Source organism: Apteryx rowi, unplaced genomic scaffold (assembly GCF_003343035.1).
Source record: "Apteryx rowi isolate R43461 unplaced genomic scaffold, aptRow1 scaffold_245, whole genome shotgun sequence".
Taxonomy (NCBI): Eukaryota; Metazoa; Chordata; class Aves; order Apterygiformes; family Apterygidae; genus Apteryx; species Apteryx rowi.
The window spans coordinates 61,522-85,171 of record NW_020448808.1 but is presented as its reverse complement, the minus strand read 5'-3'; the positions used below and the strand labels follow the sequence as shown (position 1 = coordinate 85,171).

Below are 23,650 nucleotides of genomic sequence, written 5' to 3'. Positions count from 1 at the left end.
CACAGCAACAGAGCATAATCGTATAGGACAGAGAGAGAAATATTTTACAAACCTACCTTTTCATTTTTCTCCTCTAAACAAGGAAAGAATTAAAAAAAAAAAAAGTAGTGGGTCCCTCCATAACTCATTGCCTGCTTCTTAGGGTAAAACCTCCTTTCTCAGTGTCCTGAATCCTGTATTTTATCAGTCTTGCTGTATATGACTGTTTTCCTGTCTTGTCCCAGATCCAGGTCTGGTCCCTGCCTCTGTTGCATACACTGTCAGATAAACCAAGAAAACAACCAAATCCCAATTCTTCCTCCCTCCTTCCCATCACAAAAGTTAGCTTTGTAAATTCACCCCTGTAGCACACCCTACATCCATACTGGATGCATTGAAACCTTCACCTATTGAGTACAACCACATGGATTGCAATCAGCACTGTGTGACCAGCACCCCGTAACACTCACAGCTCCTTTTACTCCACACCATGCCAGACCAAAAATTTAGTATCAGGGTTCCCTACTCTCCCCACACCTTCACTCCTTTTATCCCATCCATCTCTAAGCTATAAGCCAGAAATTCTGAGACAACATGGCAGAGAAAAACATGCAGAAAATGAATTTCATTCATTTTAATTGAATTGTATATCAATATTGATTGTGCTATTCATTTTGATAGTAAATCTAATCATAAAATATATATATATATATCTCTCTGCTTGCAATCTCTGCCAAGCATTCCCAGGCCAGCATCTGGCAGCATTTCCCTCAAAATAGCATGCTGATATGCACTCAGAAATGGTCTGGGTGTAGGGTTTAAGGGCTGCCCCATTTCCTCCTCACTGAGAAAGCTCTTGTCCTCCCTCCCTCTGCTGAGAACAAGATGGAGACAGCCGCCTCAGAGTAAGCAAAGGACTGAAGACAGGCTGAGTGCTGTTGAGCTCAAGTCTCTGCTCAGAGGCCTCAGTGCCTGACAGGCACCATCTCAGGGATCAAGGAGACGACTCAGGAAGCCACGGTGAACAAAGCAGGGAGCGGGATCRGAAGCACCAGTGGCCAGTCTTGCATCTGGCCTTGCTGCATTCCCACACAGCCCCTTCCCATGGGGAGGGTTGCCATGGGTAACGCGGCTCTCGCTAGTTAATCATGGACAACACGATGCATTTCTGCGCCCAACTGTCTCATGTTCTCTTTGTAACTATGCCTCTTATCAGAATCTGCTGGAGTCGATGAAATTACACTACTGAATTCCAGGCCCAGGTTGCTGATACAGAAGTTGTCAGAGCCTCTGCAATACCAGGTCTTAGCATCTACTATTTTCAATTGTCATCAGATGGTCACAGGGCTAAGTTTTCTTTTAAAGGCTAAATGCCTCCAAAATAAGTCATCAACACACACTTCCCCTCCACATTTCCTCCCTGAAGGAGCAGAGTGCAGCCTGCTTTTCCACCTGAAGCCTCTCAGAGAGGTCCTTGATCAGCACAAAAGACCTTGTCCTCCCCCTGCTTGCCCAGTGCCATGATCCAAGCAGCTGCAGAGGGAACCTGGGGTTTGTTCCTCAGGGCAAAAGACCCAAGAGTTCCAGGAAGCAGCAAACCAAAGACCATTGTCTGGTCTTTGGATGGAAAACCATCCCCAAGCTTTGTCCCAGAGGATACGGCTTCAGACTGCAGCAAGTGGCATGGTGACATGAGGCACCTGCTCTGCAGGAACAAGAGGAAGAATCTGGGAAAACCCCAAGCAACTCCCTCCCACCCACCATTCCAAACATTAGCTCTCATGAGGCTGGTGCTACAGGATGGGATTTAACTAAATCCTCTGCCACACCAAAGCATTGTTTTTCTGAGCAATCTGAGACCCTTCTCAACTAGCAGTGATATATATTTTGAGGGTGGCCTGAGCAGAGAGACCTGGTACAGTAGGCAACAGGTTACTGGCCACCAACACCGTGGTGTTGATTTTAGACAACTGTATAACAATTGTTCTTAGTCTTAGTCATGGGTTGTTAAGAAAAGTTCTATCTTCTAACACACTCGCTCTTGTTTTCCAAATCACCCTCCCTTCTACTATACTTTCATACTATTTCCACCAAAACCCAGTATGCAAAGGCACAACCCCACACTAAGAGGCACTTTTTCCCCCCAACACCACATTAAGACAGCACCTTTTCCCCTGTTGAACCCCTTCTGAAGTTGGTCCCCCAATACCTCCCCATAAACCTAGGCAACCAGGGCACACACTTGGGTCAAACACCATGCTAAGAGGGTCCTATTCACCCTTCCATCCAGGGATCGGGCATTCTTACTTCCCGCTTTCCCTCATTTTTCCTTGCTCAAACATTTGACCGAGCCTCGTCCATACACAGCCATAGACGACACCCACACTTCGGGCTGTCAGACTTTGCGGACCACAACCGCAGGCGCGCCGGGGCCCGGGGGCACCGGCCGCGCCGCCGGCATGCGGTCCCGCCGAGCAGTCCACCCCGGGTCCTAGCGCCCGCCTGTCCCCGCCGCCGCTATCTGCCCTTTGTGCAACGGTATCCCACGTCCGACACCGGAGCTAACGGTCGCGGTTGGAGACCGAGCTGCCAGTGTGAGGACCAACCAGAACGCTTTCAGTCACAGATACATGTAGTGTTAAAGARTGACACGACTTCCCTGTTCGGCCGGAGAGACGTCGCGGTCCAGGAGCGAAGCCGGGCGGGTCGGCGCTGCGGTTTCCTCCCACCACGTCCCGGAGCCGCAGGGCCACGGCCCGGCCCGGAGAAGCCGGGCGGGTCGGCGCCGCGGCCCCTACCGCGCAGTGGGCAGTCCCCCGGCGCGGCCGTTRACACCCGCCACCCGCCGTCAGCCCCCAGGCACCCCGCGCGCCTCCCTCCGCACCGATTGTTATAGGTGCGGGTAGCGAATAGCCGGTTCCGATTGGCTCATTCAGATTCCCGCGGCGCCCAGCCATTGGCTCTCGCCGCGCGGCGCTCCCCACCCGCTTTTCTGGAAGGTTCTCCAGAGCTCCCGCAGCGYCGGACAGGCTGTTAGCCCTGAATTTATCCCCCCTCGTTCTTGAAACCATCCCCAGTTATCACCGGCTTCCCTCAGAGCTATCCATAGTGCGCCTTCCTCCCCTTACACCAGCAGCACCAGAACAGCATTGCCTAGGCAGCATCATGGCAGCGGTGCCGTGGAATGTCCCCCCGCTTCTGTCAGGCCCCACCGCTCTGGCTGACCTTAAAGTGGGGAGCAGCACTGCTGGGTGGGAATCATGCAAAGGTAGCCAAGACCAGAAATCAGTCACACCACTCTTGAGAGGAGACAGTAGTTGCAGAAAATAAGTTGTAAATATTACTGAAAGCAGAAATTTGAGTAACAAATACATAGTTCAGACCTGCTGACAGTGAGAGCAGGCTGTTCCTTGAGGCTTGGTCTATGTACCCTAGCAGGACTGTACTTAATATCAAACCGCAGGATCTTGAATCAGATAATCCCTCCAGGGACAAACTGAGATGTTCACAATCCCGTGCCTGCGGAGGGGTTTGTGGGGATGTCAATACTGCAGGCCAAAACAGCCACAATCTCCTTGCATGCCCAAGCTCGTGAGGCAAGGGCTAGCTCCAGTCCCAAAGCTACATGGCTGTATCACTGGTGCTATTGTGCATGAAATAACAAGCACAGGCAGCAATTTTCATCTGCTGCCTCCCGAACCTGTCCATCCATGGGAATGAGATTTGCCATAAAACTTGCATTATTGAGCAAATATTCTAGGTCAGTTTAGCTGCAAAACACTATTTCAGTGGCATCTAGACCTAAATCTAGCTGCAGTGACTAGAGTCAAGAAGAATTCCTAATGAGACAGCTGCATCATCCTCTAAAGGTCCTAGAATAGGGGCAAGCCCAGAGTTCAGGAAACAAACTGGAGTTCCCCCTCTTGCATCCCCAGGATCACACACTGCTCTAGTGAGGCCCGACTTTGAAGATGATGGGGCAAACCAGTTATGTGGGACACCTCAGCCTGCCCTAAAGACTATGTCCAATATTCCTCTCCCTTGTGATACCTTCCTACAGAACACATGACATTTGAAGGACAAAGGTGTGAACCACCTCACCTGAACACTACTCCCCACACATCCCTGCCAAGCTCAGTAGCCTGCTTCTTGCTTCAGGGGGAAAAAACAAAAACAAAAAAAAAAAAAAAAAAGCACCCAACACTTGAGAAACCATTGCTGAGTGGCCCTGAAGTAGAGTAAGTGATCGGGTATCTTCTATTTCACCCAAACTGCACAGAGCCCAACTGTAGGGATAAATCCAGTGCCGTTCTCTTGAACTACTGATGTTGCACCAGTTTACTTTCACAGGGACCTGATGCTTCCACCCCTTGCAGAGATATATTCCTCTGCAAACACTTGTTTTGCAACAGTTTGTGCTTCTGCTGCCAGCCATTATTTTTCCTCTCAGAATTAAAAATTAACAATTAAATTATTTGACAGGAGAATAGAGGCCCAGTGCTAATTAAGTTCCTAGGCCTCTCCTCTTTGTGTAGAAAAAAATTGATAGTTCTCAGTATCAGCACTCCACCAGAACTGGGCAGTTTGCAATGTCAGACTTAATTAGACAGTAAGCCACAGACACAGGCACAAACAAGCATGAAAATATAGCACCCAGGCCATATAAAATGGAAGAACAGGAAAAAGCCAGTTGGGAAGCTGGGAACAGAGCAAGCTGACATGTCTACACTACCAAAGAAAGCCACTTTCTAATCCACTTTTTTTTTTTTTAATAAGAGTATTTCACCCATTTATTCCAAACAAACTAATGCAGAGACAGAGGAGACTGTCTATGTAGGCTGGGGAGAAGCCAGTAGCTTCTCCTGCAGAGCTAAACTGTTCCACTGTAAGTAATATAGTTCTTAGGTGCCCTGAGCACCTTGACTATTCATCTGCACTGACTTTCACCTTTACATGCCTGCTGGCAAGTTGGACATTCTAGGAGCTCAGTGCTTAAACACCAGCATTAATATCAAACGATTATGCTAGTTTGTTGACCCTTTGAAGCAATCCTTTCCGTTGATGCCACAATGATTGCCTGATGCACATTCTCAGCCAGATTTACTAGGGATTTTACCAGTGTAAATAAGATAAGCCGTTCTCTGGCTGCTGTTAAAATGCACCAAGATGCTTTCTGCTCAGACACCCCTCTTGGGCTAATTTAGGAAAAACAGTTTGTAGTTTGCACCTTTTGCCTCTTCTTGTTTATTCAGAGAATAAGTTTTCTCTATGATCAACACAGTAACCCACCCTAAAGTTCCAATTACTTCAGTAACATTCAAATTGCTTGCCGATTTCCCCCTCCTTGTCTCTGCTGGGCCAGGGGAGGAGCAGTCCTACAGGTCTTCCAAGGATTCTTCTGTAGGAACTAATGAATGGAGAAAATCCCAGAAAGTTCCCAAGGAAGCACATTTGGCACTAGCCAAGAGAGACTTGGAACAGAGCTCAAGCTGATGGCTTTTGGTGTGGTGTCTGAGCTGAATGGCTATAGCAAAGCTYGCTTGTCACACCCAGCACAAACATTTTAGGGTTGTGTTAGGTACAGTCTGTCCCTCCAAAACATGGTATTGTTAGGCCAGCCTCTCTCTGTAACTTCCACTGCTGTTTTCTATTATTACCTCTGAGCTAGAAAGTAGATATATCTGCCTGGTGCCCAGATAGCCTGCTGTTGGAAAGGCTTTGCTATTCCCACATGCCCTGCTTTCTGGCCCTGCATAAGTCCGTGGGGAAATTGTTGCAAGCCATCGGTTTTAGGGGAACATTTAGTAACCAAATGCAAACGGGCAGAAACTCAGAAGTTAGCATTCCTAAATCACTTGGATACAACACACAGCAGTTGAACAGCACTCCTAGAACATCCATTTGGAGGCCTGAAGCCATGTCTGGCAGTGTCAACACATTCCTAAAAGTACTCACAGAAACCGTTCAGAGGGATGGGCATGAAGTGCCAAAAAGCAGCAAGGCTGTGAGAGGGTGTTCTCTCTCCCAGGTGCCCATCAGCTGTCTCCCAGGATAGCTAGCTTAAGGGCAGAGAGCCAGGAATGCCAAGGAAGCTGGTGATGCTGTGCCAATGCGTGTCAGCCCCTCTGTTTTCAGACATCTGCCCCTTTGCATTTCCAGCACCACAGAGAAAGTTGCATATACAAGTTTACACATTTGAACCAACAGAAAGCCTCTGGTTTGTTAGTATCTGTCTCCACTTCCCTCTGCCCCAGCCTTCCCCAAGAGTACACCAAGTCACGTAGCCATGTCTGCCAAGCAAAGTTTATCCTCTCCTCTGCAGGCACAGGCCCGGGCTCTCATCCCACTGTCCCACTTTCCTGTGGCTGCCTACAGTGACAATGAAGGCAATAGTCTCCCCCTCCCTGCTCTTTTCCTCCTCTCTGCTCAGCTCAGGATTCCAGCAGATCGGCCACTTTCTTTACAAGGATGCAAAACTTTTCAGGTCATGGCACATGCTAAGTCCTATGCAAATTGCCCAGTTAAGAAGATCTGAAAAATAGATCTTAGCAATCTAGCAATAGCTAGATTAGTGGATGGATAGGTAGGTGTGGGGTACCCTCAACTCCCTGGCTGGCTTTCCTTCCACCCGAACTGTCTGCAGATTTTAAGAGAAACCCAATAGAACAGAATCCTTGACTGCCATTGAAATATTCTATAGCATGTGTTTAACTCCCTTCCCATTAGGAAATCCCAACTCTAACATGTTCCTTCTTGCCCAACCCACTGTGCCAGTCTCTGCAAGAGCTGAGGAGTATTTGTAAAACATTTTGTGTGAAAGCACTAGGGGAAATATGACCCCTGCCTAAGTCCTTGCTGTGTGTTTTTGATCAGTTAAACAAATGCTTGTTAGATTTTGCATATAGAAGTAGATTACTAGGGAACACAAGCCATCATTTTTCTTAAAGATTTACTTCCTTGTAGGAACTGAGGCCATGAAATTCATTCCACTTGCAACTTAGAAGCAGAAAGAATCAGAAAACGGTCTCCAAGAAACACTAGCAGACTTGCTCATTTGTGATAGTGTGACCACATACTCCAATGGGCTCTTGAACCGAATTTACAGTAAAGCTGAACACCAATTTCTGTGCTCTTTCACCTTATTTTTTAAAAAGAATTCCAGGGGATTTGCAGTTTTGAATTATCTTTTTGCACTTAAAGCTTATGAGATTTGTATTGCTTCTTTCTATACCTCTCCCCTGCATTTTTCCAGTTCCATATCTACCTCCAGTCTATAGTTAATGAGAAGAAATCAGTGTATTGCACTATTTGGCATCTCACTGCTGAAGTGGCAGGAGTCTTTGGTTACTAAGTCATTTGCTGCTTAATTGAAATCTTTTCTCTAGACTCATAGCCATGCAGACACTCTATTGGAATGCAGTATTACAGCCCAGTATTGATCATCCTCCCACTCCCAGCCTTCCTCCTCTGAGTTTGAGAGTTAATTGCACCATGTTGTTTTCCTTTTTTAAAAATTACCGGCTCCACAACTCATTACCTGTGAAACACACTGGTTTAGCTTTGCATAGTTTCCTAGAGCAGAGATGGGGACAAGTCAAGATACGGGATTTGGCAACAGTAAGAGCCAGATCCACACTTTGTGAGATCAGCTCTGGGCATCAACTAGTTCAGATAAGGTTTAGCCTGAAAGTAGATTGCGAAGGCAGAAAGGGTGAATTAAATTCTAGTTTTAGATTATCTTACTAGAAATGATGTGGAACTTATCTCCCACCTTTATTGCAGAAATTAAACAAATTTTGAACAATGAAAAAACTAGCAGACAGACATCCCTAATACAGATGCAACTTGCAGAAAAAGCCAGACTGCATTTGTGAGGTTGCGGCATTGGAAACCAAGGATTTGCACATCATCYGCTAGCACTAGAGATGTGAATCAATATAATGTGCATGCCCCCACTGACTCCTGACTTTGAAGTTATGGTACCCATTAGAAGGGGGCTTGTAAGTCCTTTTGAACTCCATCCGTTTCTAAAGTCCTTAGGAATTTGGTGGTTCAACATGCCCTCATCAAGGCCTTATCTAGACAACATTTGTGGCACTAGAGTCTCAGCTTGGACTAATACTGTATGAACAATAGGCCTTTGAGTGCTGGATCACATTAATGCCRTGTATGGTAACTAACCCTAAATTCCTCCTGATAGATTTTGTGTCAGTACTTAGCTCTACACTTCTGAAAGACAGTGGGTTTGACTTCTAAAGAGTATCTTGAGTCAAGGAGAAAATGAGAAATTTCCCCAGATGAGGTCTTCATGCCATAAGAGGACTCTGTAGTGTCATTTGTGAGAGCATACATAGCTAAATACCTTGCACCTATTGTGAAGGTGCTTAGGCCTCTCAGCTGCTTAGCTCCATGGTACATGGACAACAGGGGCATAGTGTTTTTGAGACCAGTGGCTCCTCCCAGTTCCCACACAGCCGCTGTGCTTATAAATCAGAAGCTTTTCAAAGGGTGAAGCCATGAATCTCACCTCTTCCTGAACAGCTTTATTATATATTTGCATTGCAATATTGTCTGTAGACTTCAGTCAGCTTCAGACATCTGAACCAACAGGCTGAGACAGCTCTTGCCCTAATCACCTTGCAAGTCACCTATGCCTTTTTGCTTATTTAGGCTATTTTACACCACAGTTTCAGCATGAGAACAGATCTGTTTTTGAGTAGAAGCACATGGCAGGAACTGTGTAGTAACTTCTTCCATCTTAGAAATTGACCTTAGTACCAGGGATCACTTGTTCCTGTGCAGATGGCAACAACAGAGACTTACTAAGCCAAAGTCATCGCCTTGCAGATCTCATGAACTCCCATTGAGTCAGAAGACACTGTCAACTTTAGCCAGGCTTCTGCAGGGGAGAGTTTCCATCTTGTACAGATAAATCAGTAATTTCACTCTTTCTGCCCTGGGGGCAATACATGTCCCCAGCAGATTTTATTTCCTTTCATCCCCCATCCCAACACGAGCATCATTTCAGGATTATACTCCAGACACCTTCCAGTCCAGAGACTGCATTTGCTGTATTGAATTCAGAACCCTGCATTGCAGGTACCAATAGGAAATGCTGCACTGACCAGTAGCAGGAAGCAAACGTATGTCTATCACATTAGAGTCCCAAAGGCTCTKCAAGAGCTATGCAATCACTTTATGCCCATTTAAATCTCAAATTCCAGATTGATCTGATCCTACCCACCTTTTGGAAAATTAAACTGTCAGAGTAGAGGATATGCTCCCTGCTATTTGCCATGTAATTAAGCAGTAATTTCTGCCCAAGGCTAATCTCTGAGTGTATTTTTCCTCTGGAGCTCAGTGCCAGAGTTCACATTTGTGATTTAGTGGCATGCCAGGAAGCTATACCTAAATTCACAAAAGGATTTTCTCTGCTCATCATCTCTCTTCTACTTCGGTGGCAGCTGGGATTCTATATTCAGAGATGTTTGGGCTGGGCAAACAAATTAGCACAAACCAACCTCATTAGGAATCCACATGGGTACCCATACTGCCTCATAGTGGGAATGAGATGCTGACTGCTCCTTTTCTGGAGCCCAAGCTCTCCCCAGTATGGGAAGTGCATTAAAACCTTTTTTTTTTTCCTACTCACACAGCTTGGCAGCCTCCAAAGAAGCTGAAGCAGCAGCACGATCTGCCCCCAAGCCCATGTCTCCTTCCGATTTCCTGGATAAGTTGATGGGACGAACTTCAGGATATGATGCCAGGATCAGGCCAAATTTTAAAGGTATTGCAAAAAAACCACTGCTTTTGTGGCTTTATTTTGGGACAGAGACTGCATGCAATCTGTCACGCTATGATTGTGACTTGCTTGTCACAATCCTAATGAATTCCTTCTCTAGCTATATATGAAATATGAAAAATATTTACATTTATATGAAATATGCATGACCACGAGAGACTTGGCACATGGGTGCCTTACAGAGATGATATTATTGCGAAGTCTGGGTTGACTGATAGTTTAATGGCCGTGCACATATACAGATCTCAGACATTTGGGCTTTCACCATTTCCATTCCTGCTGCTCTGCATACAGAAGAACTGGTTRTATCAGATATGCTGGATGTCAATGGCTTCTTAACAGAGCAGCCTGGAGCAACAAGCACCAATAGGATGGTACTTCCCTCTGTCAAAACTACAGATGAAATTTAGGAGGGAAGTCTGTGATCAACCTGTATTAAGGCTTGAGATCAGCTCTACTGTTACGTGGCAGAGAGAGGCCTGGCTCTAACCCAACTAGATGGACAAAAATAACTGAATGTGAACTAAGGCACTGGATACATTTGGAATGTCTGATGCACAAGTAGGAAATAACCGCATTTTTCCAAGGTTGTGTGAAGTAAATCTTTCATCCCAAATGAGTTTTGATTAGAAGGCCCATATTTCATTATCAATAGTGTATAGGCCACATGCTATAGAAAAGTTATTTTAGGAATTATTTTACAGAGGGTAGTCAATGAACTCAAAGATATTTCATATCCCCTCCTCTTGTAAATCTGAAGAGTCTTTCTTCAAGACAAAGCAGGGTGCCAAATTTCTTTAAAGAAACAAGCCTCAACGCTTTAACAAGGAGAAGAAACGAGTACCAGAGTGAGACTATCCTCCCTCTGTATGAAAGGACTCAGTTTCTTTGGCAAGAGAGTAGGGAAGCATCTAGCAGGTCTGTAGTGATTTTTGAATCTCTATTTGAAGTTGTCTGGGGAGCAAAAAATCCCTCTTGGATTAATAGGCAGAGGAAGAGCAAGACAATGAAGTGAGAGTAAAAAATACAGAGATCTTGATACTTGCACAATGTAAAGTATCAGCTGTCATCACAGGAGCACCATGTGACATCCATGTGCAGTACATGCCCAGGGACAGCACATGCATGTGTTTGCATATGTGCAAATACACCTCGGCCCTTGGAGCAGTTTGAAATGATCAGATTTAGCAATTTGCTTTACTTCTCGGACAGCTGGATTCTCACCATGCTGCAGCAACTGATTCACTCACATCACTCGATTCCACAAGGTTTCAAGGGAGTGGCATTGCCCAGAGCTTAAATCACTCGCTTGCATCCTGTATGGCCCAACTTGCAACCTGCTCCATTATCACCTTTTCACTGCCTGGTGCATGGTCGGATTCTTCACTGTCCAAAGGGCCTGAGCCCTGGAGACCTCACTGCACATCCTGGACAGCTAACACTTCCCCTCCTGTTCAACTGCATTAACATGCTTTTATCCGTAGAGCACCATGCTCCCTATGGAGGCTCAGCACACGGAAAGTCATCTTACCAAATCTCTCTAACAAGATCCATAAAGATATATGATTTCCACTTGGAACGAAAACAACCTTGTAAGAACCTTTACATCCAGCTAAGCATTTACATACCACCACCAATAAGAGGGATCAAGGGGATCCTGCCAGACCAAGCAGTGACCAGTAGGAAGCTGAACCACTTGCACATTAGCAGGTAACACTCCCTCCTTACACTCACTGAAGCCAAGAGGACTCTCTCCCATCAGCTCCAGAGGAACCAGGGCAGATGCCAGGGGCAGCTGTATTCCATCACTGTCCCCGTATTATGGTCTCTTAGGCTAGTGCTAAGCACCGCTACATCAGAACAGCTGCATTTCACACACACTTTCCCCAGTTCATCCTGTAGTCCCTGGCAGCCATGCAGTGGTGAACCAGGCCTCAAGAGAGTTCTGACTGTTCTTTGTGATCTTAGAACACTCTTTTAACAAAGGCTTGTGCTTAAAAACCAAACAAACMAACCAACCAACCACACACACACTTATGAGCTCTCCTTCCCAGAGTGATTTGCCCTTGACTGGTGCCCAGAGATAAAGTGGGACCTGTCCCCCTCTCAGCCACCATCCAGCCCTCTTAGGAAACAAAAGGAGCAAATGAAACTAGTATCTATCACTAGTTCCCCCTCCCTCCAAGAATCACAGGGCAATGGTAACGTAGGGCTCCCAGGACTTATTAATCATGATGACGCTTCTTGAAGCTGAACGATAAGTACTAAACTCTGTCCTGGGGTTTTATATCCAAAGATGTCTGCGAAGCTTATCTCCTAGTAATCAGCTAGGTAACAGCAAACTCTGCTATTTTATCCAAATCACAAAAGGGTTAAAGAAATGCCCCGTAGACCTTCCTACCACTAAGTTATGCACACACAGAAAAGAAATTAAACTTTAATATTTAATGAAATGTATACATTATCTTCCTGCTGAAGGCAGCTGTTTTGCAATTCTATTCAAGATAATTTAATTTCAGCTTTATTTCAATGAACTACACCTTCCCCACAGGGCAGTTTTGCTGGCTTAGCCTCCCACACATAAATCAGGGTCCAATTTATATGGGAGGCATAGGAGATGTTTTACAGAGCTTGGGGTTGTAGCCCTCAGAGTATGTCATTTAAATTAGCTGGCAGTAACTCATAAGGGCATTTTAATGGCTTAGATCTAAACAAAAATAATACCAAAAGTCTGTACCAGATTGATTTTTGGGGAGGAAAAGATTAACAAAGAGGACTGCAGGTCTTCCATAAATGCTGTCAAGGTTGGACTTAGCTGTGGATTCACATTCTGAGAACTAGGAAGGGGCATCTAAGCTTTGGTTTAAGTTGGAGGATGAAGTAAGTAACTCAGGCAGAGACGGAGCTGGCTGGACCCAGTATGTGTGGGACAAGGGACCTCTGCACCCTGGCTGCGCTCTTAACCCCTGCTGCTGGAAAACCACATTCTTTCACATGTTCATCCCACTGCAGAGGAGGCACATCTCAGCAGTAGGTGAGGAAGTTTCTAGAGTCTCACACAAACTCTTAAAAGAACTTTTAAAAGCTATAGAGTTCTCACAGTTCCACTTAGGACAATTACGGGAAAAGCACAGCACCTCTACAAAAGCCAGGTGGCACCAAGGAGGGAGTTTTCTTCACATGCACTGAGCCAGGCTCGTCCCATACTCAGCTTCACTAGTGCACATCAGCACAGGATCAGCAGCGCAGGGCCAAAATCTTACGCTTATATCAGATGCATGAGCATGCGCAGTCATTTAGGATGTTAGTTCAGCATTCCTTATGCTGTGCCCCTTTGAGAGGAGAGATTGCATGCACATGGTCCTCTGTTTCTCGAGAAACAACTTCTTCATCAGGTCAACAGGAATATTACAGAAGGGGTAAAGCAAGCGCTAAAGCTTGCTTCATGCTGCAAGTTTATCCAGCAGCTGAGAGGTTGATTAGCTCCAGATCTGTATTACATAGGCCGATTAAAACAAGGCCTGCCAGCCACGAGCCTGTTGGATAACAAGAGTAGGTGAAGGTGGGGGGATTGAGTATACACCACTTTGTATCTGATGTATTAGCCCGTGCCTGTGTCTAATAGTCTGGAGAAGGGGTTGTGCAGATTGGACTGTCTGTGAACTGCTGCCAAGTTGGCAGAGGGCTGTCTGGAAGCTGGTTAGACAGAAATCTGCTTGGATTGCCTGGGACTTGCACCAAGAAAATCCCAGGCCATTACACAGCTGTTATGTGGCTGTGATCTTATTCCCACAGTGGACAGGTACAACGTTTCAAAAGAGACTAAAGTGGGAGATGATGGAAGAAAATCCAAGAGGAACAAACCAGGCTCCAATTGTTACTTGGTAATCAGGAAATTGCATTAATTTCCACACAGGAGGAAGTTTGCACTGATTGCAGACACAAGTCTCTCATTAAAGCCATTGGCCCCCAAATAAGTATTTCATCTCACAGCAGCTGCCAGACTGCAGATGTGGCCTCAACAGGCAAGCGTCACCTCCCCTGAGCGAGGCTGAGCCATCAGACAGTGCTTGAAATGCAGACACATCAGCCTAGTCCCCATAAAGGATGAAGGAATAATCTAAAAGTCTACACTCTCCGTTTCCACAGATTTATTTATTCCAAGACACGTCTGTCACAGGGATTTATGAGACTAATTCCCCAATATCAAAGGGAGACCTTGGTTCCTGGGGCAGTATCCTCTGTGCAGACGTGTCTGCTCTCTCCTCCCGCAGACCCATCTTCTCTACCAGGACTCCCCTTCCCCACCACACACTCGGCAGCTGAAACAGCTCCAGAGCAGGAGCCCCTTTTGCTTCTCCGCTCCCCTTGCTAAAGCTCTAGAGAAATCCTTTTGTTAAAAGTGGACAAGCAACTCTTTTTCCAGGCACAGAAGAACAAATATAGCTCTGGTTCCAAATTGTTCTCCAGCTGCGTGTGTTGTGATCTGCAGCTTCCAGCATCTTTCTAGTTCCAAATGAAGCATTTCCACCACCTCAAATTTACCAGTCAATATTGTGGTTCACCTACAGTTCTACCAATACGACTGGGAACCAGTACCCTACGAACAGACTGAACCCCAACCCCCCTATCTAACTACATTCATCCTTTAATCCTTTATTTCCCTCCTTTGGTGGCCCCTTATCTTTTCTGATACAAACATGCTAAGCAAAGCTTCAGTCCACAAGCAAATAGAGCCCAAGAAGAGATGCATGGCCCCAAATCTGGGAATAACCTGTCCCAAAACATGACAGCCAAGAATTTCTCCTGGCAGAGCCCTGAAGTCTCCTATACGGCTGCAGGTCACAGCAAACAACTGTCATCACATGGGGTATTCACTCCATTACCCAGACTGAGCCCTACAACGCACTCTGAATAGCTCTGCACAGGCTCCCTATGGAACGTAGGATCCTAATCAGACACACCAGTTAGATGCTGAAAAATATATATAATATATATATATAGTATTTTTAAAGTTACAGAACTCTAAACCCTGAGAGCCTTTCAATAGCCTCTTGGCTCTTTCCTGATGCTATTGGGTTCAAGGTGAACTTAGCATCCATACAGCAATGTTGAGATGTCTAGAAAGCTGACCTGTCCTGCCTAGCTCTGATCTATCTCTTTTCATCAAAAAAAAAATTAAAAAGAAGTATGCAAACACTCTCCCAAATGGGGAAAACAGGGTGAAAGCAGAAGTATTGTACTCACCATTGTCTAACATCAAACTGCTGTTAGAGCTAACACTAGACTAAGCCTGGGGTCCAGACCTTATGCCAGTACTTGCCACTCAGTCATGCTGTTCTCACAACAGGATTTAATATTGCAGGGTGGGAATACTTTGTCTTCTAAACACAGGCTGAACTACTGATCCAATCTGTATTTGTCATGCAGGCCCACCAGTGAATGTCAGCTGCAACATTTTCATCAACAGCTTTGGTTCAATTGCAGAAACGACTATGGTAAGTAAAAAATATATATATATATATATCACAGCACAGCTGTTCGGCTACTGGTTCAGTCTCATTTCCTTTCCCATGAATGCAGCAAGATGCTCCACTTTAATGTGGCCAGGGGAAAATGGTGCCTCTATGTTCCTTACTTTACCTCAGGTTTGAGTAAATTAACAGTCACTCACACTGTACAGTAACTAAGATCACATGCAGTCTCTATCCATCTGCATCTCTAGGAAGATACTGTACAGAAAAAGTATGTGGGTCAGAAAAGGAAACAAGTAAAACGTGTTCTGGTTAACTTGACCAAGGCTCAGAGTTCAGAGACACAGTTGCAGGTGCTCTGTGTTTAAGGGCATTTAACTCCAGAGGTTTGATTCAACACTTTGAAGTGAAGTGACAGCAGCTGAATTCAAATCTAGTCTGCACTAGATTTCATATTTCCCAAATATTAAGAGACTCAGATTTGGATTTTCTTGGAGCCATATTTGTTAGACCTTTTTTTTTTTAATTAAAACAAAATCAATATTTGCAAATCCAGGCCAGCTTCAGCTGAAATTAGTGAACATGGCTGAAGACTGGATCCAATTTGCAAGGCACTAGGAGACAGTCATGAGAACAGGAGATAATAATTTTCAGATGGAACAATTAAAGTTTGGCTGTGACATAATCAGTGAACAGCAAATCAAAGCTCTGGAGGTGCAGTGCCTTCCCTCTGCACTAATTAAAGATAACCCAGAAATATGATGTTTACTTAACTCTTTGGTAATTCTTTTTCTAGAAAGTTGTTGAATGAAGTATGTAAAACTCCAGCTCCACTTGTTCTGTGCATTTAGACAGGATGTTACATACATATGTGGTCATCCTTTGACCAAAATGAGTTACTTGTAACACACRCACTGTCAATGGAGAACAACCTCTAGATAGCTAGGGTTGTAAGTTTCTTCTAACACCACTACTCATACCATTCTTCTTCCAGGGTTGGGGGGAGGGAGAAAAACATTCCATTTCAACAGAAGAAAAAAAAGTCACTCTGTCCAAGTACAAAGAAATACATTTCATAGTTGGACTGCAGAATTTGTCAGAGTTTACAGAGGAAAAGTGTATTCGTGGATTCACTTGTATATAAAGCAAAAGAGAAAGAACTGGAATGTGGATCTGTTCCTGATGTACATTTTATTGGATACCTCTCTCAGGGTTACAGGTGATGCATATTCTATTCCTACACAGTTCAGCAGAGAAGATCCACAGACTTTAAGGGAAACAGGCAGGGCCAGAAGAGATCTCTGTGCAACATACAGAGCAGATTATATAATTGCATGTTTTTCATTATATCTGTCCTACATTATGAGATACGTTGGAACAGTCATACAAAAAGCCACAGCATCTCAGTAAGTAGGATATTCCATAGAATTACTGTAGACTAGCATGAGAGAGGGAGGTACAGTTCACTTCTGAGACATGCTGCAGGGACTATCCTCTCCGGATGCCCRCCATTTTTCTGTAGAAAAAAAATCTCCTGGGAACTCAAGAACACCCTCTGGGCATATTGCTTTGTCTAGAAATACCCAAGCCAGCTCTGACAAGCTAGTCCAGATGCCAGGCTGACATGGCATTACACACAACCTAATATACTGCACTTCTTGTCAGCATTTACAAGCAGAATCACTGTCTCCAAAGAACACATGTGACACAGGTACAGAAGCATCTAAAAAATGAGAGCCCAGCAAACAAGAGCAGTCTTTGGGATTTTCTGACTTTGGATTTATCCTTGCAGAGGAGTCAGACACTCTTTCCCTGTTGTGTGAGCGTGCAGCGTGTTACAACAGACAGCACCAGCTCCCTACCACAGTTTATGGGAAGGGCAGAAGGTCTTTCATGGAGGGTTTTTGAGACTAAGATATGACTACTTTGAATCGGGACAAGTGATCAAGTTATGCATGAAAAGGTATAAGAGAAACAATTCAACCTTCTCACCATGAAGAAGGCTGCAGTCCATCACTGGCCCCAGCACAGCTAGTTATAGTAACAGCCTGCCAGCTGCTTCACTAGCCACAAGAGAAAAGACAATGTGGTAGTTTAAAAAAAAAAAAAAAAAAAAACCTTTAGGCTCCCTAAGCATGGTTAGGCTCAGGCCCAGGAATACTACACTATCCTGTAACCAGTAACTGTTTCACCAGTACTTGCAGGGAAAAAATAAAAATGAAATAAAAAAAATCACAGATTTATTAATTTATAGATATCACACATGTAATTAGAGAAACCTTTAAAATATACCTGTAGTGGAACTGTTAGTTCCTGTAGAAAACACTGCTGTTGGCATTTAAGCTTATGCTGGCCAAATCTCACAGACAGCATAGATCATGAAGTCAGCATGCAGAGGATTAGAGAGATTGAAAGTGAAGGCTTGCTCTCAGTTTGAGGGACCGTGAAAGGCAAAGGAAGAAAAGTGTGTGTGTGGGGGGGGGAAGGATGGAACAGGAAAAGAGAACGAAACAGGCATTCAGTGCATTCACTTGGGAATTAAGGTCTGCATACCTCAGAAGAGAGGTGAAAGAAGGCACAGGACTTCCAGAACAGACAGAAAGCTGATATCTGCCCCACAAGGGTTCAAAAGGAACAAGACAGAGAACAGAGTCCTGAAAACTCTAAGTAATGATAAGAAAAATCAGAAATGGAAATTCATCCAGCAAAGTGAATTCCCCAGGGCATAGTCCAATTAAAGGGAGGGAAGTAAACCTCTTTCAGCATCATGCAGAACTAGAGACCAATATAAAAGCCTCTGGTGGTGCCCATAATTGATGGGACATTTATGCTTAGGTTGTGGCTCGTATCATATATCCATCAACCTTGCCTGTAATCGACTCTAAGGACAGCAAGAGAACCTGTGATTGGGAACATATTCCTCCGAATCCAGCAAGTGCTTCAAAGGGAAAGACATTACCAACTACAAAAGCCAGRCAGATGGGTGGATGGGTCTAGACAGCCTCCTTCTGTCCCAAAGCATTACTACAATAATGCATCCAACAGCAGGAGATTCCAGACAACAAATACAAGATGCAGTCACTCTACCAGCTTATTAACAACTTCTCCCGTCTTTATAACAAGAACAAAAACACACTTCCCCCTAGCCTTACCAGGGTAGGGAACATAAGGCAAAGCTACAAATTCCCCATTCAAAATAAAACAGAAATCAAGCACCTAGGGAACAAGGTCTTGTTTCGAAGTGGAAGAACTATACCAGCTTTGGTTTTTCTTTGTAGCACAAGACAACTGCTAGGATTATCCAAGCACTTCATCTAATAAATTTCCTGCTGTAACAGCTATAACAGCAAACTTGGAATTAAGCAATGCCCTTGATCTCTCTTTCCGTGGAAGCTGCTATTTTGTTTATGGCTCTCTAGCTGGCTTAAGCAGCTGGGAGTGTTTTGTGGACGGTAGAGTCATATGGAGAACAAAGTATTTCTGGATCTGATCACCTAAAATTGTCAGGAGCTGGTCTCAGTGCCCAAGATGACCCTTCTCAATCCTATTTTTAAGGGCCATCATGCCACAGACAAGAATCTGGAAGAAATTAAAAATCATAAGACAGGCAGTACAGGCTCTCAGGCACAGTTTGTATACGCAAATTTATCATCTTTTTGCTGATTTCGTGTCATAGTCATTCCATCTGAAAAGGGCAAACCAAATGTAATCTTCTAGCCAGCGACAACACAACCATATACGCACTCCGAAAATCTAACAAAGACAAAATAAACTGGAGGTTGCAATTGTCCAACTGTAAAATACTTGTTTGGAGACATCTGTACATGAGCTTTCCGATCAGATAATGAACCATTTCTGCAGACTGGACTGAGCAACTCACTCCAGCCTCACAGTCTACAGCACAGCAAACATGATTGATAGAGTGTAAGGGTCATGCATTTAATACTGGATCCACTCACCCCAAGGTCAGCAGGAAGCATAAGTATCATCACACAAAACCTGCAACAAATGCTTAGTTTTGAGCTTAAGTTTTTTGCAATCAGTCATTCAGCCCCACAGAGATGATGGGCAAGTAACAAGTCAGGCAATGTAAAAATGGAAGGATTTTCCACAGCATTTCACTGCCTGCTGCAGTTCAGGGTTAGGCCTACAGTGTTTTGGCAATCTCTTTGGTTGGAGTTTGTCTTTGCAGTGGACAGAGGAGGGAGAGGGGGGAGAAAAAAAAAAAAGCCACAAAATAGCTTCAAATACAGGAATAGAGAAAAAAAAGGTGAAGAGCAAGACTTCATAACAAATGTCTAAGTTTGAAATTCAGAATGCCAGCCAGTGCAACAAGGAAAGGGGTTTTCATTTGGAAAGCAGTATGATTTTTGTTTGGGAAATGATGGCAAAAAAAATTGCAAAGGTTTCCCCACAGGCATCCAAATACTAGCTTACTTATTGAAAATCTCAATGCACTGCAAACCTCTCAAAATGCCAAGAGCTCTGCAAATTCCACAGGTATGATATGCTCAGCTGAGATGGGGGAGTTCCCTGGACATTTCCGTATCTTTTTCCAATAAACTTCTATATTTTACATCCTGGCATTTCAGCTAGTTTTTCATAGCAGGCAATGTTTCCCCAGCTCTTTATTTATGGTTCTTTTACAGTGAAATACCATTATGGTATGCAGCTGGGATTCTGCTGGTAAAGATGACATATTAATGAACAGGTAGAACTTAGGATGAGCCTATTRCAAGTGACAGGAAAGCTTTACAGGACTAACCACAGGCAATCTCAGCTTATAGTCAGAGCAACTGGAGAAGAAAGGGGTGGGGGAAGGGACACAACCCACTCACCCACAACTTCCCTGGCCCTGTGGAATGATCGCAAGACCTTTCTGTGGCTTTCCAGCCATTGCTCTTTCTTCCAATATTATTTTACTCAAGAAGCAGGCTGCAGAGTGCCTGTTTGAGGAGTAACATGAATCCATCGGCTACAACTTGACCTGGTGAATTCTGCAGTACCGTGCTGCAAATGCACAAGAGGTTGCCGTTGCAGATGTGGGAAACAGAAGATGAAAGCTGAACATGTGAAAAAGCATGAGATAAACTATGGAGGGCAGTCCAAGGGTTTTCCATTCTCTGTATGCCACCTCTTATATAAGCTGAGGCATACTGCGTACACGCACGTGTGCCCTAGAAGGGGATACTATAGTAGCAGCCAAGATTATGAGAGTAACACTGCAAACTGACCAATGGAAAGCAGTGCCAGGGTGAAAAGCAGGTATTTTTGGACAGGGATAATGCCTGGAGGAATTCACAGGACAGCATTCAGTTTCAAATAACCCAAATGGATTACAGCAGTGCTCGGTTCGCAGGGAAACTGAAACAGATGCTTTCAGCTAGTTCAGTGCAAGTGCCATTCCCAGGAGAATCAAACACCTTAGAAGCAGGACAGCCAATACACAGGCCTGGTATGCTCCCTGCAAATGGCAGGCAAAAAAAGTGACTTTAAGGCTTCCTTCTTTGCAGCTCCAGACAAGACAGACCAGTTTAGCCCTAGCTTCTCTGCAACTTAACCATTTACAACTGGGGCAGGACTCAGAAAAGCATTTGGTGCAGGCCTAGATGCTCATACATCTCTGTGCTGGTTCAGTCTGCAGTGTTTTAGTCTCTCATACTGACTCTATTGCTGCTGTTCCCAGAATTTCACATCATTAGTGGCAGAAAGTAACACTAGCATGGGTACTTCAAGAAATGTCTGTGTAGCAGCATCAGCCATATAGCTTCAGGTGGTACTTGCCAGCTCCTTTTGAGCTCCCCAAGGTAGAAAGCCATTCTACATATAGTAAGTATTACCTCTCACCTTCAGATCCTACGGCTATTTAAGAACATTAAATGCTCCCTTCCCATACAGAGCCTTACTATAAAGCAGCATTTAGCAGGTTCACAACCAGAAGATGCCAATGAATTTTCTCATCAATTGCAGCCATCTCTTGATGGCCAGATCTGTCACTGTTTTTCCATCATCTTTATCACAATAACTTTGTCATAAACCCTCGCTCCTTTCACCAGTCTAGGGCAATAGCTCACCTCCCATCCTCAGCTCCCCAGAAGAACAGAGGGCTATACAGCCAAGCACAGATCTTTCCCTGGCCAGGGGCTCCATTCTTTAGCCAAAAGGATATGATTTTCCTCCTTCTTTTGTAGGAAGGCCCAGGAAAACTTTCTCCTTTGGGCTCCAGCACAAAGAATACCTGTTAAGCACCAGGGCACTGCTCCCATCCCTCACCATGTGCCTACCTTCCTGGATCAGCAGACTCTTTCTCATTGCCGGTACCTCCAGTACAACTGTTACCTACCACTACCTCCACTTGGCCCAGCTGCAGCCTTTCACAGTAGGTTTCAAACTGGCTGCTTGGCTACGGCTGGGGGACATAGTGAGGCCCCTTATTAACACTTTCAGGTCTGTTTCTGGTGGGGTTTTGTAATCAGTCTGTTGCAGTGCTCCTGTGAAGGGTAAGTAGCTAATTAAATACTTGTTCATCCCTTTTCCACAGAATGAACTTAGCGCAAATAAAGTTCCTCATATTATGCCATCCAGGTAGGACAACAGAATCTCCTCCTGAGGGAGTTCAATCTCTACTTTTTTTTTCCATCAGCAAAATGTAAATTGTCAAAGTGAAGTCTTTCACCAGAGCTGTTCCATGTAGAGGCTGGTCTGACAGAACCAAAGACAGTGGGACTGAAACCTATTCAGTTTTCTGACAGTCTCCATCATCCTTCTTCACAGCTCTAAGTCTAGCCTGCCACTTCATTCAACAGTTCACTCATCATCAGATGCCAAGACCCTAGTACCTTGGGAAGGAATGATCTCAAATGAGCTTCCATTTCCTTGGATCCTTACAAAGCCACTAAGCAGAATTTCATTTCAGCATTATCAAATTGAACTATTTTGATCACTTTGATTATTTTCCCCCATGCCTTGTGTCATTCCCCTTGGAGAACAAAAGGCCTTTGTGCCAAACTGCAAAACTGTGAATGCCCTCACAACACAGACTTGCCATTTTCAACATAAGGAAAAACTTCTTTACTGTGAGGGTGACTGAGCACTGGAACAGGTTGCCCAGAGAGGTTGTGGAGTCTCCTTCCTTGGAGATATTCAAAAGCTGTCTGGACACAATCCTGGGCAATGTGCTCTAGGTGACCCTGCTTGAGCAGGGGGGTTGGACTAGATGATCTCCAGAGGTCCCTTCCAACCTCAACCATTCTGTGATTCTCCACTCCCAAGCCAGGCAGGGAGCAGGCTACACAAGATAATCTATGCCTAGATGTGATCAGCACAGATGAGGAGTGCAAGTGATACAAAGTTGATGATACAGAAAGAAAGAGAGAAGTTTTCTGTGGAGTTTGCAGCCCCCTAAAATCTTTTTATGCTTGAAAGTTCCCATCAGAAGTTGCTCCACTCAGTCCGTTGTTTAGCAGTAACTGTGAACTTCTTGGTGATGTCAATTGAGATCATACGACAGCATCCAGGAGAAACATTGTACACCTCCAGGTAGCTAAAGAATTAATGTTATTCAGCTTGTCACCTCTCAGCTTGACTGCAATGCCTAGGCACAAAGCTTTCAACACACGATTCTTCAGCTGGTACCGAATACTGCAACCCATATCTTTGGCTATGTCACAGCCACAGACATACCATACTTGCTCTCCATGCCTTACGCTGGCTTCTCGGGCAGTCATGTCCAGTTTGCAGTCACAGTGCTTGTTTTCATATATGTGTTCAAATAATCCCAGACACAAGAAATCTGAAAGGCTGCACGACACCTTCACTATTATAGTGCAATGCAGCTGCCTATCATAAGGGAAAAATCATCTGGGTGGAGACAACCCTTCTTAGTAGCCAGCCCAGGACTGTGGAATGAGCACACTGAGAATGAAGATCTTCATAAGCACACACACACACACACACACACACACACACACAAATACAAAGATAGAATTACCTACAATACTAATGCTATAAAGCAATAAAGCCAGCAAACTGAATCCAGTGCATGTATTACATTTCTTTGGCCTTGCCTTTTCTGTATCATAAAATAAATGTTCAGGTATCTATACTTGAAAACCAAATATCCACTGCATACAGTTGTCTCCAAAGTAGGAGGACAAAGAATAACACATACCAGAGTAACTTCCCACACTGCTGAACATACTCTGGAAGGAGGTAATGCAGTCCCATACATTAGTTATTCACACATGCCCCTGGACTGTTCCCATGTAGAACATGAGTACAAGGCATTTGTTCTCTGGAGACGAGTTAGGAGGGGCCTTCCCACAGCCATCTACTATGAGAAGTTCATTTTCATTTGGCTCACAGGCTTGTGGTTAGCATCCATCATCATGGTCAT

General features: G+C 44.6%; 1 protein-coding gene across 1 annotated transcript in view; it reads left to right on the top strand.

Annotated features, from left to right (window-relative positions):
- Nucleotides 1–23,650, top strand: part of GLRA1 (glycine receptor alpha 1) — a 48,358-nt gene that overhangs the window by 9,828 nt on the left and 14,880 nt on the right. The window contains exons 2-3 of the mRNA XM_026066655.1: nucleotides 9,636–9,766; nucleotides 15,212–15,279. Of these exons, the coding sequence (XP_025922440.1) occupies nucleotides 9,636–9,766; nucleotides 15,212–15,279 (199 nt within the window). The remainder of the gene's footprint in view (nucleotides 1–9,635; nucleotides 9,767–15,211; nucleotides 15,280–23,650) is intronic.